The following is an 18,498-nucleotide window of genomic DNA, read 5'->3' on the forward strand; positions in this document are numbered from 1 at the left end:
ATTTGAACAAACCAAAAAAACTGTTTCAAGGTAACTGAGAGTTACCAAGTCACACAGGCCTTGAGAGCCAAGACCTAGGGAAGAAGGAAACACACTTAAGTGAGTGAGCTCCACTTTCTCCCCCACTCTTCCCCAAAGCATCTGCATATTCAAGTTTTTTGGTCTTTATCCTAAGAGCAATGGAAGCTGACTTAAGCAGAGTGGCTTGTTAAAAATTCTTCAAGCTGTGGTATACAGAATGGACTGGCAAGGGGCAATGAGTGGACACTCTGAGGAAGCAGAGATTCAGACAAAATGGCAGGGCCTGGACACAGGTGAAGGCAGTGGCAATGGAGGCGGGCTGACAAATTCTGGATGCAGCCACGAAGGGAATGGCACAGGACTTACTGGCAGAGGGGCTGGGGGTGGAAGGGAAGTGAATAGTGAGAGGAAGGGTGAGCAACAAGGAGGATCCCAGGTCTCTGTCTGGATGGGGGTGCCCTGGGGAGGCTGAGAAAGCCCAGTGTCCAGTGGAGTGGGGAAGGGAAACTTGCTAGGCTGGGATACAAGACACATAAAGCTGGCCACCAAGTTAATGGGAAATAGTTTCTCCCAAGGACATACTGCAAGAGTGAAGTGTCATAATGACCCCTTCTTTCAGTGACTGCTGATTTCTTGTTCAGAGAAAGTCCCTTCTATAAAATCCTAGACTTCCAGAAATTTTGCTGTTTGGAATTATATCAGTAAGAAGGAGGAAGCATCCGCTGTCTCCTGCAGGGTGGAAGGCACTGTGACACAGAGCAGCAGCCTTGATACCCAGCTAGCTGCAGAGCTTCAAATAGAGGATTTCTAAACACCACGTTCTACCAGCTATCTAAATTTTGTGGTTTTCAAGGAAACAGGACCTGGGTCCACTGCAGTGAGACCTGATGCTGACCCCTTCACACACAGCCCTACCTTGCTTGGAGCCCATGAAAACACAGCTTCATCTGTATTTCATCTAAACTGAACCCTGCTCCAAATCCTAGAGCAACTAGCCCTTTCCTCTGTTGGCAAGACGCTCACTTCCTCTGGTGTGTGGTCTCCCTTATTTCACGAGCCAGTAATCTGACCTTGTCAGACTACAGGTCCTTCCTGACGGTTGCAGGCCAATCAGGCTAAAACAAACATTTAGAATTTGTAATGAATGTAAAACATGCGAGAAGAAATGCCAAGGAGGAGTCAGATACAGCGCCCTGAGCCTGGAGGAGAGGTCAGGAAGGATAAATCCAAGAACCACCAGCATCAAGATGGCTACTAAAGCTATGTGTGTGCACAGACTGCCCACAGAGAGGCCATGGAGCGAGGACAGAAGGGGGCCTAGGCCTGAGCCTCAAGCAACTCCTCCAGCTGAAAGGCTGCTGCAAAGAAAGATGAACTAGCTAAGCAGACTGAGAAGAAACAGCCAGAGAGGCCAGGAGGAAAAGAGGTGACGACACGGCTGGGGAAGGCCAAGGACTGGGGAGCAAGATCTCCTGAAGTTCAACTTTGATCAAGTCACTACGCATGTGTTTGTAGGCCTCCCTTTTATAAGCACTAGTATGATTTTGGCAGAGGACTAATCTCCAAAAATTGACTCATGCTAAGCAACCCTTGAGACTTTGATGTACTTTTCAGAATGCCAAGTTAATGTGCAACAAGAAACATAAACTACCCAGCAGGCTGACATCCTCAGCTGCTGGTTGGCACTTTCCTTCCCTGAAGATAAATGCACAGAGGATGACTAACTGCTCTCAGAAAGTTGCTGACGGAGCACGAGGTCAGAACTAGGGAGATCAAGAAGCCAGTGACCTGGAGCTTATCTGGCAGGGTCCCAACAGGAAACAAAGCAAACTAGATGTTCACTTTATGAGAAGGGCTACTTACAGAAGAGACAGCAAGGGGTAAGAAACCCAAGAAGGGATGGAAAGGCACCCAGGACTAGCAGCACCCTCTGGCTGAAAGAACGAGGGAAGAAAAAGGTTGCTGGAGCCCAGTGAGAGCTGGGACTGCAGAGAAGGCCCCTGAGCAGGAGGCACAGTGGAAATAGCAGGAGGAAACATCCCAACCGTTTTCTGCCCACTGATGCCTTCCACTGGTGAGCCCTACCGGCAGCCAGCAAGGAAGCAAGAGGCATGCAGTCCGCAGCAGTCCACCTCCCCGCACACCACGGGTCAGGGGAGAGTGGATCTGAGGATTCAAAAGAGAGAATAAACAGGCAGGGCACATGGTAGCCATGAGCATTCCCCCTTCTAACTGGATATGGCTGCCGCCTTGACCGGATACATCTCCTCAAACCAGAAACTCAAGATACGTCCTTGTCTAGTGCTAAAGACGTGAACCGGCCCCCCAAGATACATCTCCTCTAGAGGCTACGCAGTGATGGCTAGCAGTCAAAAGCAACGTGGGAAGTGAACCTTAACCACTGCAGGCTGTGTAACTGTAACACACCCTCCATCAGACAAGTGCTGTGTCAATCCCGAAACCACTCCAAGAGCTTCTGCAGGCTGACACCTGACACCATAGCCAAGCTCAAATCTCAGCATCCACACGGACAAGCCCTAGTGAGCCTGAAATCAAACCAGCGCTAGAAACTGGCCCGCTCCTCAGCCCAGAGAAACACCGGAGTCCATGCAAGGCTGCCTCGTGGCAAGACCCCTGACTTACACAGACAAGGGCTTAATTCTTAGAATAGAGCTTTTAAGCTATAAATTTCCTGCCGAGGAAGAAAGGAGGAGAAAGAAAAGCTGGTTAACAGATACTCAGAAAGCTGGCAACCCTTCCTCCAACACAAACTTACACATCCAAGTTACTCATCTGTGGGCATCTCCTTTACTTATGTCTTATCTGACTCTCCCAAACGTAATTACAAAGACTGTAATGGTATCTTAAAGTTTACTTATAATCACTTCATGGTTATTTACATAAAGTAAATCTGCTCAAACAGATTGCTGTCACCATCAATGACTGCTAAAGATGAAGTAAGACTCACTTTTTTCTACAGTCTTTAATTTCTGGAAGCTTTCCAGTACTTCCCCGTTTAGTATTCTGGGTAAGAAGTCCCGGATTTGCATCACTTCAGTTGTCAGACGTTCCAGGTCGTACTTTCTGACTTTAACAAATTCTTCTTTAGTTCCCATGTGCTAAAAGGACAAGCAGATCTTAAGATTATTACACTTCCCTTCAGATGACTGAAATTAGCAGCCCAAGTCAGCTGGCTTCCTTTTCTTTAAGGCCTCTTTTTTTTGTGTGTGCTCATTAATTGTCTCTAAAACATGTGCCCTCTGCTATGCATATTATATCCTGAGAGCTGAAGCTCCAGCCTTCAAATTGCGAGCCAATTTTTTCTAAGTACAAACGAGGCCCTATTCCTAAAAGCCAAAGAAAATGCCAGCAATATTTTCTTAACATTCCAGAGCCAAGCTAATCAGGAGGAAAAGGAATTTTACTGGATTCCCAGTGGGAGCGCCAGCCCTTTGCGGGCCACCTGACTTCGTATTCCCCACGACCCTCAAGGCTGTCCGGGTCAGGAACCAGGGCACAGCGGGGCGAGGAGACTCACAGTAACACCAGTACCAGGGGCACACCAGGATCTGAATCCAGGTGTGGCTCCCAAGTCCAGCTCCTGCTCCGGCATCCCGTGCAGCGGCTGCAGCAGCCGGGCACCGCGATGCCGAACCAGCGTTAGGGCCTCGAGGGCGGCCCGGGCCCAGGGTGGCACAGGAGCTCGCCCACCGCCCCACCACGCGGCCTCCTGGACCTGCACCCGCGGTTTCTGAGGCGAGGGTCGCCACCCCCCCACTGCCGGCCCGGGCCACGCTGTCCACGGACGGGGCCCAAGGCCTTCCCGAGCGCACTGGGCGAGGCCCAGGCGGGCTGCGGTGCGACACGGCACAGGCGAGTGGACGGCGACAGCTCGGACCCACGGGCGGCGACCCCGGCCCCCGTACTGACCCGGTAGGCCTCCTCAGGGGCGCCCGCCTCGCCCATGGCCGTCGCGGCCTCGGCTCTGTGCGCCTGCGCGGCGGCGCGCCCTCTGACCCCTCACGCCAGAAAGCGTGGGAAGTGTCCACGCCGGGGCTCGGGTACAGAGAGCCGCGAGGCTCAGACCGCGTAGCTTTTTTGCAGCATTCTTGGCCCCAAGGACAAGGGGTGGGTCTGCGGGATCCCGCGTTGGCTCTTCTGGCTTAGCCGGGTTTGTAAACCTGTTAACTGCAAAGTATAAGGACAGTGAGACCCACGTTTGAATGTCTGGTAGAATAAATCGAATCGGCCCTTTCCGGTTTGGCGAGGTATGTTAGACGAAGGGGCGACACATTCTAGTGAACGGACAGCGGGGGGGCCCGCTCCCGCGCTCAGCTCCAAGCTCCATCAGCAAAGGTCGAAGCTTTCTGACAACAGGCTGCTCCGGAGGTCTGCGTGCAGTGGGAGCCTTAGTCCAGCCCGCTGGTAAGGAACTGAGATGACCGCCATGAGCTCGGAGACACCACCTGGTCCATTCACTTGCCCCAATACGCCCAATGAGCTCGCAAACTACGGTGCAGCCTGTGGGTTCAAATGTACGGGTTACCGTACACGTAAAACTTCGTCTGTCTGAAACCGGCCGCAAGCTGCCCCTGCCCGAGTCTCCGGAGCACACGCTCCAAATCCTCGCCCCTGCCCCGGCCCAGGACCCAGACCTGGGCCCTCGATGGTGCTGCCCGAGGCATCCCGCCAAAAAACCCAGGCCGGCCCGTCTTCCCAGCTTCCACCCGGCGCAGGCGGCCTCAGGAGCTCAACACGATCGAAGACAGCTCCGCGTATTTGGCGGAACAGCAGCCGATCAGAGGGGAATTTTGCGGAGTGGGCGTAAAGATTCTAGACCACTTAAAACTGGCTGCCCGCCTCTTCTTGGCCAACACTCAACGCTGGCTAACCTCGCCGTCAACAGCCCCGAGCTTTGGCGCCCGAGAGACAGCGCAGGCGGGGAGGCGCGACGCCAACGCCGGCTGGGATGCTCCGCCGACTGCCGGGCCGGGCGCGCTCGCTCCCAGAACGCCCTGCGAGCGGCGGCACCTTTGTGACGCCATCAGCTGGCGCGCCGCCGCCTTCTGCGCAGTCGCGGCCCGGGCTGTACAGCGGCGGGCGCTCGGCGGCGGCTGGCTGCGGCCGGGGATGCCCCAACAGGCGAGATGGCCCCCGCCATGCAGCCGGCCGAGATCCAGTTCGCTCAGCGGCTGGCGTCCCACGAGAAGGGCATCCGGGACCGGGCGGTGAAGAAGCTGCGCCAGTACATCAGCGTGAAGACGCAAAGGGAGACAGGTGGGCGCCTGGCGGTCCGCCGCGCACGTGGCGGCCGGGCCCGGGGGGCCCAGGGTGGGCGGGGACGCGGGGTCGGGGGTGGGGAGCCGGGCAGAGGGTGTGGGGAGGGGGCCAGCCCAAGGGAGCCGCGGGCGGGGCGGGGAGAGCGTGGGGCACTGACTCGCGCCCCTATCGTGTGCTTCTGCGTGTCCGCTCCCTGCTGCGTGTCGTCCGGTTCTTCGGTTGAGAGACAGCCGCCGGCAGTGTTAGGTGGCGTGCTGAAAGTCGCGGTGAGTAGGGAAGCGGAGAATAGGCCCAGTCTGTCGTACCCCGAGCCTGCACGTGGGATCCCTGGGCTTAGCCTGGTTTATTCTGGTGCTCTCTTCACTGAGTTACTCCTTCCTCTGACCAACACCTTAAGGTGCATGGGTTACAAGAGAGAAGATAGAATCGCTACTCTCGAGGAACTTGTCTCAGTAAATCTAGGGAGGAATATTAAAAGGAAATGAAAACCGAGGAAAGAAGGAGCGGCTCGACATCGGCTGTTCCAGGGAGGCCTCTCCAGGGCGGCATTCGGCAGATCTGAACCCAGGCGGGCGGGAAGAGCTGGAAGATCAGTAAGGGAGAGGGCGACGATGTTGGACGTGAAGTTGGAAAAGTAGGCAGTGGCCAGGTCGCACAAGGCTTTGTAGTATGGGTTCTGACTGCATTGGGGTGCCGTTGAAGGATTCCATTTACCTGATTCAAAATACAATCTGTAAACCCTGGAGGGTATGAACTCCAGTGTGAAATGGAGTTTTTTATTGCACTAAGATAAAGTCTGATTTATTTCTCGCTAGTACTAATACCTGGAGTCTACTTGAAAGAATTTATGTTTCCCCCTGTACTGACGCTCTTAGTTTTATTTTGAAGAGAAATCACAAAAGACTACACAGGAAAAAGAAAGTACAACTTCGTGGGAAGTCTGCTAGGAGGAGTGAAGCCAAACTTCCTGACTTGAATTCTATTAGGCGTCACCCTGACAGGTTTAATTTACTCTCATCCCCTATATGCTAGAGGTTCCTGAACCTAACTTTCTAAGCCATACCTTTACTACTTTCAGCTTAGATAATGCCCTCCTCACCTGGCATCTCCACCTGGATGTCCTCAGACTCCATGCCCAAAATGACTCATTTTCTTCCCCCCACAACCTCGTGTCCTGGTGGTGCTCTGCTGCCTGTGCTCATTCATTTGGGCGCTAGGTCCCATCACCCCGCAGACTCTAGCTGGACACATGATGTTGTCCTGGACTCCTCCTCCTCATCCTCTCCCCTAGCCCTGCATCCAGTATCCTTTGGTTCTACCTGTTTCTTTCCCTGAGTTACTCTGCCCTCACCGGAGGCACCCTTCATCTGCTCTAGATTTCTGTACCTGCTTACTACCTAACTGATCTCATCTCCCTTTGTGCCCCCTTGAACTTGTGCTCCATGAATAAGTCTGGGCTCATCTTCCTGAAGCAGTTCCATCAGGTCACTGTTTTCCTGGAATTCCAGGTCTGTAGATCGTGATCTGTCCCCCCTGCCTTTCTCTCTCCATCTCAGCCCCGGTATGACAGCTCCACACTGGTTCCTGGTGCACAGTGCGCCAGCTCTCACCTCTCTGCCTTCACTTCCCGTGTTTACTGAAAAGATTCCCAGCTGGATCCAATCCCAGTATTCGCTTCAGCATCACTCGCTCCCAAATGCCTTCCCTCCTGTCTCACCCCATTCCTCTAGGATTCTGAAATACCCAGTGTGTCTCTGTTGTGGCCCTTAGCTACACTGCTTCTTAGTTATCAGCTGATGTATCATTCTTCACCCAAAACAATGTAAGCTTCCATCTGTTCTCTTAGCTGGAAACGGGAGCACATCCAGACGGACGATGCCGGCCTGTACACGCCGAGAAAGAGAAAACACCAGACGCACTACGCACGGGGCTCAGCCGGCCGGACAGAGCCTGCTGTGCGGGGCCCTTGGGGGAAGAGGCACAGCGTGTCAAGTGCTGAGGGGCAGGGGGCCCACGGGGTTGCACCAGGGCCCAGGGTGCTGGCTGCTTCATGCCGCCACACCTACGTCTTGTTCCCCATCACGTCCGCCTTGCAGGGAGTGCAGGGGCCTTCAGAAAAGCAAGTGTAGAGTGAGTGTCACGGACGGCGCTGATGGCATAGTGCAGACAGGACTTCTACCCCGCCGTGCTCGTCAGAACAGAAACACAGATTGGGGAATAACTTGCCTGACCATGGCATCTCATTGACAGGCTCAGATGTCTGTGTGACTTGTCTCAGGCATGGTAAAGGCAGGCTGAAATTGTACTCACTGTCCGATAGCAATGTAGATAGTGTGATTTTAAAAGCAAATTGAAAACTTTGTAGAACTAAAAGCAACTAAATGTTGCTCTGCTGCTTTGAGTGTTCGTGTTGATCCTTTACCTTCGTAGAATAAAACCGTGGGTTTACTCGGAAGGGCCCACTTGTCCCTGTTCATTCACTCGTGTGCTGAGCACACACGCGGAGCACCTACTGTGTGCTGGGATTTTGCACGCCACTCTTGGGATTGGGAACAGAGCAGTGAGCAAAACATACAAAAGTCTCTGCCTGTTTTGTCCATTCTGCAACCTTAAACATTTAACATCTGCTAAAATTGGGGTAAATTTTTAAATCATCCTTGTGACTTTTGTTTGCACTCTTGCTTTCTTCTGGTGGCACGTGAAATAAACAGTCACATAGCTGATGGTGTCGTAGATTCAATGATGCGAGGGAGGAAGCGAGTTTCTTCATACAGACAGGGTTTGGGGTCTCGACCCAGTAGTTGGAATAACTGGGAGCTGTTGCTGTTTCGTCACAGGTGTGGGTTGGGTCTAACACTTTACGTCTCACCTAAAACGGCTCCTGGGCTGTTTTGTGATGAGAGAGGCTATTGGACTTTTCTCATCTCATGGTTTGTTAGTATTTACTGTTTCCACATCTCACCTTCATGGTAACCTCATTTGTTTTGAAATAACTGAATCTATATTGCTGTAGAAACTTGGTTGTGTTGAGTTTAAGAAACTCAACCTCAAGAAGAAAAGATAAAAGGCAGTCGTGGAACAGGACTGCCTCGGCTCTAGAGGTCTTCACCTTCAGGGTTCGGAAAGAAACCAGAAAATGTGCATTTCTCTGTTTTGCTTTAAACGCTTCAACGATGGGTACCTAGATTTTACCAGCTAAATTCGTGGGTGAAAACAAGTGGTTTTTATACATATATTGAAAATAGCTGTTTTTAAAGAGAAAAGCGCTTCCCTGATCTTGGGGAGGGAACAGGAGGTGATCACACCATAGCCGCCAGCTGAGCAGCGCTTTGCGCTTACAAAGCACGTCTCACCCCTGCTCGTACTTTGGACCTTAACTGTGGACCCTGCGTGCGTCACAGGTGAGGAGACTGAGGCTCAAGGGGTAGTTGGCGGACCTCTAGTAGTGCACAGCTGGTGACAGCAGACTGGGGCCTAACCAGCACTTTGTTTCCACTCTGCTTTTTTGTTTCACATAGGGTGAAACAAAGTATTTCCATGTCCAGCTCCCTTCTGGCCCGCTGTCCAGGATCTGCTCTCCCCGTTACTTTGTCAAAATCGACTTGTTTTCTCTCGCAAAGGCCCCTGCAGCGCGTCACTCCGTGCCCTTGCCCGTCACAGGCGTGGGCTCTCCCGAGGCACGTGGGTAGCTCGCGGTATCGCTTGACGTGCTGCCGCACTTGCAGGAACATCTGCAGATGAATATTCACTGTGCTCTTTTTAAGTGAAAAGGTCAGAATACAGAATATGTCAGAATGCAGTGTACTGAGGCTGTGCACACACCACTGCGCGTTTCTGTATCACGTGTGAGTGTTGCGGACACGCGCTGGAAAGGTGCACACCAGGCGGGAGCAGTGGTTCTGGTGGGGGGACTGGGGTTTGGGGTGGTGAATAAGGCGCTCTCCGTTGTACCCTCTGATACAGTATGTGAATTGCATGGTTTTTATTACATCTTTATTTTCTTTTTTTAACTGAAGTATAGTTCACAGTGTTCTGTTGGTTTCTGGTGCGCAGCAGCACGTTTCAGTCATACGTATACATATATATGTTCCTTTTCAGATTCTTCTTCATTGCAGGTTACTGCAAGATACTGAATATAGGTCCCTGTGCTACATGGTGGAAACTTGTCATTTATCTCTTTTATATGTACTAGTTAGTATCTGCAAATCTCCAACTCCCAACTTAACCCCTTCCCACCCCCTCTCCCCTCTGGTAACCATGAGTTTATTTTCTGTGTCTGTGAGTCTCTGTTTTGTAAATAAGTTCATTTGTGTCTTTTTTTAGATGTCATATATAAGGGATATATGGTATTTTTCTTTCTCTTTCTGGCTTACTTCACTTAGAATGATGATCTCTAGGTCCATCCATGTTGCTGCAAATGGCATTATTTCGTTCCTTTTTATGGCTGAGTAGTGTTCCATTATATAAATATACTATGTCTTCTTTATCCAGTCATCTGTTGATGGACATTTAGGTTGTTTATTGACCATTGTAAGTAGTGCTGCTATGAACACCGAGGTTCGTGTTATCTTTTTTGAATTAAGAGTTCCCTCCAGATATATGCCCAGGAGTGGGATTGCTGGCTCACAGGGTAAGTCTGTTTTTAGTTTTTTGAGGAATCTCCATACTGTTTTCCACAGTGGCTGCACCAAACTACATCCCCACCAGCAGTGTGGGAGGGCTCCCTGTCCTCCACACCCTCTCCAGCGTTTCTTGTCTGTGGACTCTTTAATGACGGCCATTCTGACAGATACGAGGTGATGCCTGCACTTCTCTGATAATTAGCGACATTGAGCGTTTTTTCATATGCCTATTGGTCGTTCATATGTCTTCACCGGAGAATTGCTTGTTTAGGTCTTCTGCCCATTTTCGGATTGGGATTGGGTTGTTTTTTTCTTATTAAATTGTATGAGCTGTTCATATGTTCTGGAAATTAAGCCCTTGTCAGTCTCATCTTTTGCAAATATTTTCTCCCATTCTGTAGGTTGTCTTTGTTTTGCTTCTGGTTTCCTTTGCTGTGCAGAAGCTTGTAAGTTTAACTAAGTCCCATTTGTTAATTTTTGCTTCATTTCTATTACCTGGGTAGACTACCCTAGGAGAACATTGCTAAGATTTATGTCAGAGAATGTTTTGCCTATGTTTTCTTCTCAGAGGTTTATAGTGTCTTGTCTTACGTTTAACTCTTTAAGCCATAAAAATATATTCTTATTGGTTGGGACTCTTTTGCAGTTGGAACTTGACAGAACATCCAAGCCACACTAGTTTTCAGGGAAAAAAAAAACAAATGCAGGAGCTCCACCAATGGCACCGGACCCTAGCTTTTCTCCATAGCACACTCTGCTCCCCCAGATTGGTTCCGTTTGCTGTCAGGCTGCCCAGCACTTAACAGGGTGACTGAGCACAGGTGCAGGCTGTGTCTTCTCTCCAAGTCTCCTGGGAGAGATCTTGGGTCCTTCCTAAGGCCTGAGGAGGAGGATCTGACCTGCAGTGGGGTGACCCATGCTGCTCTGGTGTGAGCGCGGCTGGCTGCTTCCCTCCATGTAAGTGAGCCCTCCCAGCCCACTGCCTCCCTCCCAGGCCCGGCCTTGAAGGTGTCAGCCCTGGAGGGGACAGCAGTGTAGCTGCTTGGCAAACACGGAACGCCCAGGACCGGGCCTCCTGCAGGAACTAGTGTCTTTTAAATCCTGTTTGCTTCCAAGTTCATCAGTGTTCGTGCTTTTCCGGTTTCATTATAAAAAATTTTCTGAACAATAAAAAGAAGAAAGCAACCCATGATAAAATTTTCGTAGTCTCATGCAGTCCTTTTTTCTTCTTTGTGTTAAGGAATATTTCAAATACACAAAGAGTGCACTCACACATCGGTTGGCCCCTTTCTGCTTCTCCTAGATTTTTGGGAAGCAAATCCGTGGCATCTCATGTCATCTCCCGAGGCCTCAGGATGTATCCTGAAAAGATACAGGCTGTTTTCAACATAACCACAGGACTGTTGTCACATCTTTTAAATTTTTTTCCAATCTATTGAGTTTTTCCCATCATCTCATAAATTATTCATGAAATCAGAATCAGATGAGACCTACCCATTACATTTGGTTGGTATGACTGCTAAGACTCTTAAATTCTGACAGTTCTCACCCAGCTTCTTTTTCTTTGCAAGGTGTCTGTCCTGTAGTTTCCGACATTGGGGGTTTTGCTGACGGCGTCCACGGCCTCATTTGACATGTCCTTCTGTCCCCTGTGCTCCCTGCAGACTGATGTTAGAAGTTGAATTTGCAGCGGTGTCGCTTAGCTTGTCTGTTTCTGTAGGAATAGTCAGCAGGTGGTGCCGTGTTCCTCCTGTCCCATCACTTGTGGCATGTAATGCGTAGTTGTTGCCTGCGCGAGTTAACATGGATCAGTGAGTTTGGTGTTGTGAGCCTGATGTATCCATTTCAAAGTTCCTCCATGTTTTTTCATCTGATGTTTTAGCAGACATTGACCATCCTTGCCCAGATCCACGAATTCATTAGTCTTAACAGGGCTGAATATGAACCCAGGTCACCATGACCAAGTTACTGCCCTTGCAACAGCAATTGGCTCGGCTCTGGTGGGACCGAAGACTCACAGCATAGTTGTGTGTCTGCGGGAAGATCCCAGTGTGGCTTCTTTGTAACAACTGGGGAGGGAATCCAGTGGGAGTATTGTTTGCCCAACCCCTAAAGGAAATGCACTTTAATAAACTAATTACACTGTAGTTTATGGTGTGTTGGTTTTAAGTTAGAGACTATCACAAAGAATCAAAACGCACCATAATGACACCGTTGGCAGAAGGGTCTTTAGTAACTTGGAAGTCAGTATAATGCTCTAACGCTTATGGCAAGTGCACTAAGTAAACTTCATTCTGTCAAAAGGGGTCCATTTGTCACTTTTTAATTTAATTATCTTTTGGACTATTGAAATCCCATTGTTTCCAAATACCGGCTTGTTTACACTCACCTAAGTTATCCTTGGCTACACCAGAAGACTTTTCCTAGTACCTTCTGAGTGAAATCTTCATGAAGACCATTTGTATCATCCATCAGGGCTTGAGGATTCTGTTTGTTCTCCAAAGGCTTGGAAACTCCCAAGAGTGTGCACTTACCTGATTTTGTGATTCCTTATGTTACTCCGCAATTGTTGCAGGACACCTGGGGTCGACCCAGGAGGCAAGAGTCTGTGTGCAGCTTGTGGTTAGGTGGTAAAGGGCTCGAATAGTGAGTGGGAGTAAGACTGACCAAAGTGATGCCACTTAAAACAAGACTGTGCTTGCCCAGTAGATGAAAACCGTGACCGGCAGAGAGAGAGGTCGGGGTACAGCCATGTTTGACCTCATAGCAGGATCCTTAAAAGGGTCATCTTTGCAACAACAACAAAAAAAAGATCCCAAAGCTTTCCACTTCCCCTGGGGCCAGTTGTGTGGGACCTGAGCAAGTCCTTCGTCTTCCGTGGATTTGCAATTTTACTTTGCAAGACCAATAGAGATGTTGGTGTGCAGGGTGAGGCGCTAGTTTTAAGTAGGGAGGGGAACTTGTTTTATAAGTGACCACTCTGTCGGTTAACATTTTTGTCGTGGTGGCATTTGTTTCCATGCATTACACAGATGAGGACATGCCACCACCACCCCCGCCCCACAGCTGATAAACCACTTAACTTATACGTGTTTATTTGGTGACAACAAAACGAATGCTTCGAATTAAAAAAAAAAGACATTTGTGAAGGAAAATGTATGTGGTGTCCCTTTCGCTGCTTGTGTGGCAGTTCTAAGCTTAGGGAACGTGGAGACTAAAATGCGGTCTTTGTGCTGTTTTGCTTTCTAGGGGGTTTCAGCCAAGAAGAACTTCTGAAAATATGGAAAGGGCTCTTCTACTGCATGTGGGTGCAGGACGAACCCCTTCTGCAGGTAACACCAGCTCCCTTTGTCACTTTACTGGATTGGGGGCACAACTGGATGAACAAGACTTGCCTGTGTTATGCTGTATCCCTCCCTGACGCACATAAACAAATTGAAAGTCATTGCTTCAAGGATTCACTTTCTTACCCTCATCCAAATGGAAAGGCGCAGTGTGCCCAGTGCTGTGCATAATTGTCTTTTCAAAAAAGGCTCGTAAATCAGATGTATTATTTCTCTGTCACAGTTTCATAGTTTCCATGGTAGGTTTTACGTGACTTATTTTAATGTTTCTGTTTCATCTTTTATTATCTGTGGTCAAAAATAGCATATCTCTATTCTAAGATCCTGTGCACTCCCCGGGCTCCAGGCCCCCTCTTCTGCGGGTGCCCAGGAAGCTGGGCAGCCACCTTGCTGGGGTCTACACTCTGCAGGGTGAGCAGTGGCCCCAGATCTGATGGCCTCACCCTTCAGGTCAGTGGAAGCTTGGCACAGGTGTACATGAGCCCCACCACCAACACTAGTTAGGATAATGTTTTAGACTCTTTACAGAGCTTTGTTCTGGTGTGTAGAAGCCAGCCTGCCTTTGCAGGAGTAAGGGGTAAGCCTGTTTTACTTGTCTGGGTTCTAATGTGCAACTTTACCCCTTCCCCCTAAGCCATGTAATAGCTTGCTTTGATTAACTGCCTTTACTCCACTAAACATGTTTTGAGTAGGATAGCAGAGCAAAATATTTTTAAATTACATTCAAAGTAACAACCAACAGCTTTAGTGGAGGAAGAAAACAGATGTACAGGAACACTTTCAAGTCTGGGAGTTCATGTAAGATGGGTGAGAAAGACTGAGTCTAGGTAAAGGCCAAGTTCTTACGTGAGTCACCAGCAGAGTTCTTCTGCTGACCCTCCCCAAGGCAGGTTTCTTCACAGACCCGCAGCTCGGAGTTCTCCCCGCAGGCGGGCCGGTGCATCTCAGCAGGCCGGGCTCTTCGCGTGCAAGTAGGGTGCCCTTAACCTTTGCGTCCTGCCGCCCTGCCTTTGCAGTGTGTCTCTGAGCCAGCCGAGGACAGGACGTCCTGGTCCACACCCGGAGCCTTAACGCTGTGATAGTCCCCACTGTCTGCCCTCTGGCGACTCCCCCTCGCTGGCATCTGTGTTCCCATTATTTGGGGGATTCGGATGGAATCTCAATTTGTTAGAATATATTCTGAAAGCCAAGAAGTGTTGACAGCTAATGTATTTCTTCTGTAGGTCGTTTGAACTCATAACTAGAGATACTTATGTAAACATGCAGCTTGAGCAAGTCTCAAAAGCATTTTAACTTGACACGATAGTCCAGTGAAATTGAGAATTTCACACTTGATAAAATCCAGATACTCAAGCACACACTTCTTAGAGGAAGTGACATTGAAAACTGATGGTGCAGGACCCCCACGCCCACCCCCCGGCCCGTGGGGAGAGGCGCAGGCCGTGATGCTGTTTCCCCCTGCTGGTACCACGTAATAACCCCCGTGTTTCTCCCCAACCCCGCCTTTGCAGGAGGAGCTAGCGAACACTATTTCCCAGCTCATCCATGTTGTTAACAACTCAGAGGCCCGTAAGTCCTGGTGTTCTCCTGGCTTTCACAACCTCCCTGCTCGTCAGATTTGGTAACTTGCCTGAGAGATTTAGTCAGTGTTGCTGCTTCTCCTTCCTTCAGAGTTTCCGTTCCCAGTGGGCTAGCGTCACGTGAGCCTGGGCTGCTCATGTGTGATGTCGGGCGACAGACCCGTCCTTTGGGGAAAGCTGTTACATGTAGGTGCTGCCTCTGTGAGAGGTGAATGGAGGGGGTGTCTGGTGGAATGTCACACGTGACGTCTTCAAAGAAACATTTTGAGAAGTAACAGTTCTCCAGAGTTCTCAGATTCTGAGTTAACATGACATTCTTGGAGGCTGTGTGCGAATATGCCAGTGTTTGCAGCAGCCTCTAGGTGCCAGGTTACCCTTCTGAAGACCAGAGCTGTCTGAGGGCGTCGCTGGTAGTAACTGTAAAGTGACCCCATTTACCAAAAAGAATAAACAGGGAGAGGCTGATTGTCTCCAGCTCCTTCAAGCTTTGACTATTTACAAACGAAGAAAAAGCATCTATTTTGCTTAGCACTTCTCAGAACAAAACCATCCTAATGACCTTATCAACCCTCAGTGGTTCTCTAGATTTTAGCAGGGTCCCCGCTGACTAGTAAGGGACAAAATTCTACACGTGGAATTTACAATAGCTTTTCCTATATCAAGAAAGTTATGCAAGAAGAAATAGAGCAGAAAAACAAACTATTTTTGGATGAAAAAGTGCTAATTTCATGGCTCAGAAGAGAAAAACAGACTGTTTTGTTAGCGCCCCCCAGCTGACGCTGAGTGTGGGTCACCCAGGTGTTCATCGGGGTTGACGGCCTTGGGCTGACTGTTAGGAGAGACGGGGGGAAGGGGCCAGCAGCTGCGGCTCAGGGAATCTTTTGATTTTGATAGAAACATGACTTTGCAACAGATAAAGCAGAAGGCTCCGGGGAGCGTTCTAGGCGAGCAGTGGAACATGACCAGCCTCCCTGTCGTGATAATGTGCTTTTATTTAAGTGGAACAGAAATTACTGAGCGTACTTAATTATTGACCAAGAACTCTTGAGAACAGTAAATAAATAATCCTGGTTTGTTCCTCTTCCTGACTTTCTTGCTATGTGGTGACGTGTTAACCTGAACCCCAGCATTCAGAGCCCTTTGTTCACTGCAGAGCACCTGTTCATTCAGACCTTTTGGCAAACCATGAACCGAGAGTGGAAGGGCATTGACCAGCTGCGCCTGGACAAGTTCTACATGGTGAGCCCCGGGGGCCTGCCCCCAGCTCGCCTCAGAGCTCGGGGCAGGAAAGAGTGTTGAGCGTCTTAAAAACAATGGAAAGGCTTATTTTTGAAGCAAAGCAAGTTCCAGGCTTGGTGTGACACCTATTATGTGATCATCAGATCGCATTTGAGTATGTGCTCAAAGGTATATGAGTTTCGGCCTCCTTAGTTAACATTTTTTGATTTAGAAGTTAAATGTGATTATTGTGGAAATTTTTTCACTTTTGGGATCCAGGCTCTGTGAGCTTCCCTGGTCTCCCCACTCTGCTGAGCTGAGCCATGTTTCTCACTTTCCCCTGTGTAACAAATGCTGTCTGTCTCTAGCTGATCCGTCTGGTTCTGAGGCAGTCCTTTGAAGTTCTGAAGCGAAACGGCTGGGAAGAAAGGTTGGTGAACTATTTGGGTTAGGTGTCGGCGGCCCTAAAACCTTTAAGGTGATAGTGTGTTTTCCAAGTCTTTCAGTTAATCAGCAAGTTTGAATTGCCTGATCTGTGCTTTCCACTCTGGGTATTGAGGGCAGAGCATCCTTCCACGTAAAGAACTTAGAATCCAGCAGTCGGCATTTTACACTGGTTTCAGGGATTGCCTTTCTCCTTGTCAAACTGTTCCAGCCTCGCCTTGCCTGTTAAGGAGTCTGAATGTTGCTGTTTTCTGTGGGGGGTGCTGTAGTGACTGGCACCATGTGTCTTGTTTCCTTTAGCCGAATCAAGCTATTTCTGGACGTCTTGATGAAGGAGATCCTGCGTCCCGAGAGTCAGTCTCCTAACGGAGTGAAGTTCCACTTCATTGACATTTATGTGGATGAACTATCCAAAGTGGGAGGGAAGGAGGTAAGAAGTGGTCAGATGCCCTGCGCAGAGAATTCGGTAACGTGAGGAACTGCTTGTGATGCTGAGTTTGTAAAAAGCAGAAGGAAAAAAGGCAGTAGGCAAAGCTGGGGAATAGTGTGACTTTTCTTAAAGCACATGTTCCTGTGTGAACAGACGAAGGCTGGAAAGGAAACGCGTTTTTTAGCCTGCGGGTGGTTATCTGAGTTTGGGATTGGAAGCAATGTTTACTTTTTTCTTTCATAAGTTTTTTTTTTTAATTGAAGGATAGTCAGTTACAATGCGTCTTACAGGTGCTCTGCAATGAACGTGTATGTTTTTAATTTAAGTGCAATGTCATTCTTTTAATTCCTTCCTCTTAGTTTCTGTAGCATCCATATAGATCTGCCCCACAGAGGAGGGCCATGTGCGGGGTCATGGAGCAGAGCGGTGTGGGCTGGGCTGCGCAGTGTCGTCTGGCCCCTGCGCTGAGTGGGTGGAGGACCTTTAGCTCCAGGCCTGGCCCCAGGCACCTGGAGCCTCAGGCAGAGTGCATTTTGGGTGCAGTGCAGTGGTGTTGGTCTGATAGCTTTTGTGAAAACAGCAGGTGGTTCCCTTTGCAAGGGCACATCAGAAAGGAGAAACTGCTCTCTTCCCCCGCCCCCATATTTTTCTTTCCTGTTTCTAAATTACAGCTCTTGGCAGATCAAAATCTCAAGTTTATTGATCCATTCTGCAAAATCGCCGCCAAGACTAAGGAGTAAGTGATGCACGTGTTTGTTTTTACTGCTTCGTTTGGCACTTAATTGGGTGAGATTATAGGTAGGACATGATGCAAGGTACCTAGTATTACCCAAAGCTAAGAACAGCTCTTTTTTTTTAATGGTGGTACTGGAAGTTGAACCCAGGACCTCATGCATGCTAAGCATGCACTCTACCACTGAGCTGTACCCACACCCCAAAAAAACAACTGAATTCCTAATTCCCATCAGCAAGGCATTTGAAGAACCAAGAGTTTGACTTCCCTAGCGGGTTGGCCCCAGTCATTCCGGGAGTCACAACCCGACCCCCACGCCCAGAGCTCGGTCTGCCATCCCTCCCCCCGCTGCATCACAGGTAGTCAGCTGGCTCCTCGTGGCTACAGTCGGTTGGTGGAGAGTACGCTGATCACTTCGGCATTGGGTGGGCTGAGACTGGCCGTGCAGGGCCCCCCCCCCCCCAGCTTCTCACCCTCCGGTCCTGTGGGGGTCGGAGCCCAGGCCGGCTGTCTGACCACGCGCACGCTGTGCTCCCGCCCCCAGCCGCGCGCTGGCGCAGACCATAGCCCGGGCTGTTCTCCACGTCATCGTAGAGCAGTCTCCTCCTGTGCCTGGAGAGGCAGTGGAGGGCCAGAAACCTAAAGGCAGTGATGGTGGCCTCTCTGAGGAAGAGATACCTGAAAATGAGGCGACGTGGAGAAAACCCATCAGTAAAAAGAGAAGAGGTGAGAGGAGTTCCTTGAGTGGTCTTTTTTAGGTGAAGTTCTTGTCAAACCGACCCTTTTTAATGCATGTGTTGGGGTCTCACTGGCCACACCCTAGAAT

The 18,498-nt window shown here is 49.7% G+C and overlaps 2 protein-coding genes across 11 annotated transcripts in view; one reads left to right on the forward strand and one right to left on the reverse strand.

Moving 5' to 3' along the window:
• HSF2BP (heat shock transcription factor 2 binding protein) overlaps window positions 1-5,007 on the reverse strand; it is a 64,989-nt gene extending 59,982 nt beyond the window's left edge. The window contains exons 1-3 of one of the 3 annotated variants that reach the window (XM_031460579.2): window positions 4,677-5,007; window positions 3,952-4,542; window positions 2,990-3,140 (exon numbers count right to left, since the gene is read on the reverse strand). In XM_031460579.2, coding sequence (XP_031316439.2) covers window positions 2,990-3,140; window positions 3,952-3,987 — 187 coding nt within the window. In that variant the 5' untranslated portion in view covers window positions 3,988-4,542; window positions 4,677-5,007. Of the gene's footprint in view, window positions 1-2,989; window positions 3,141-3,951 lie in introns of all 3 variants that reach the window. The other 2 variants (XM_064476442.1, XM_031460589.2) reach the window with 2 other exon arrangements.
• Window positions 4,976-18,498, forward strand: part of RRP1B (ribosomal RNA processing 1B) — a 37,725-nt gene continuing 24,202 nt past the window's right edge. For 6 of the 8 annotated variants that reach the window (XR_010376876.1, XR_004139353.2, XM_031460536.2 and 3 more), the window contains exons 1-7: window positions 4,976-5,298; window positions 13,173-13,255; window positions 16,001-16,086; window positions 16,434-16,495; window positions 16,810-16,939; window positions 17,611-17,675; window positions 18,217-18,398. Coding sequence is in view for 6 of the 8 variants with exons in the window: in XM_031460536.2 (XP_031316396.2) it covers window positions 4,991-5,298; window positions 13,173-13,255; window positions 16,001-16,086; window positions 16,434-16,495; window positions 16,810-16,939; window positions 17,611-17,675; window positions 18,217-18,398 (916 nt within the window). In the remaining 2 variants the exon portion in view is untranslated. Of the gene's footprint in view, window positions 5,299-13,172; window positions 13,256-14,778; window positions 14,889-16,000; window positions 16,087-16,433; window positions 16,496-16,809; window positions 16,940-17,610; window positions 17,676-18,216; window positions 18,399-18,498 lie in introns of all 8 variants that reach the window. The other 2 variants (XM_031460551.2, XM_031460572.2) reach the window with 2 other exon arrangements.

The sequence above is a fragment of the Camelus dromedarius genome, chromosome 2 (genome assembly GCF_036321535.1).
Source record: "Camelus dromedarius isolate mCamDro1 chromosome 2, mCamDro1.pat, whole genome shotgun sequence".
Classification (NCBI taxonomy): Eukaryota; Metazoa; Chordata; class Mammalia; order Artiodactyla; family Camelidae; genus Camelus; species Camelus dromedarius.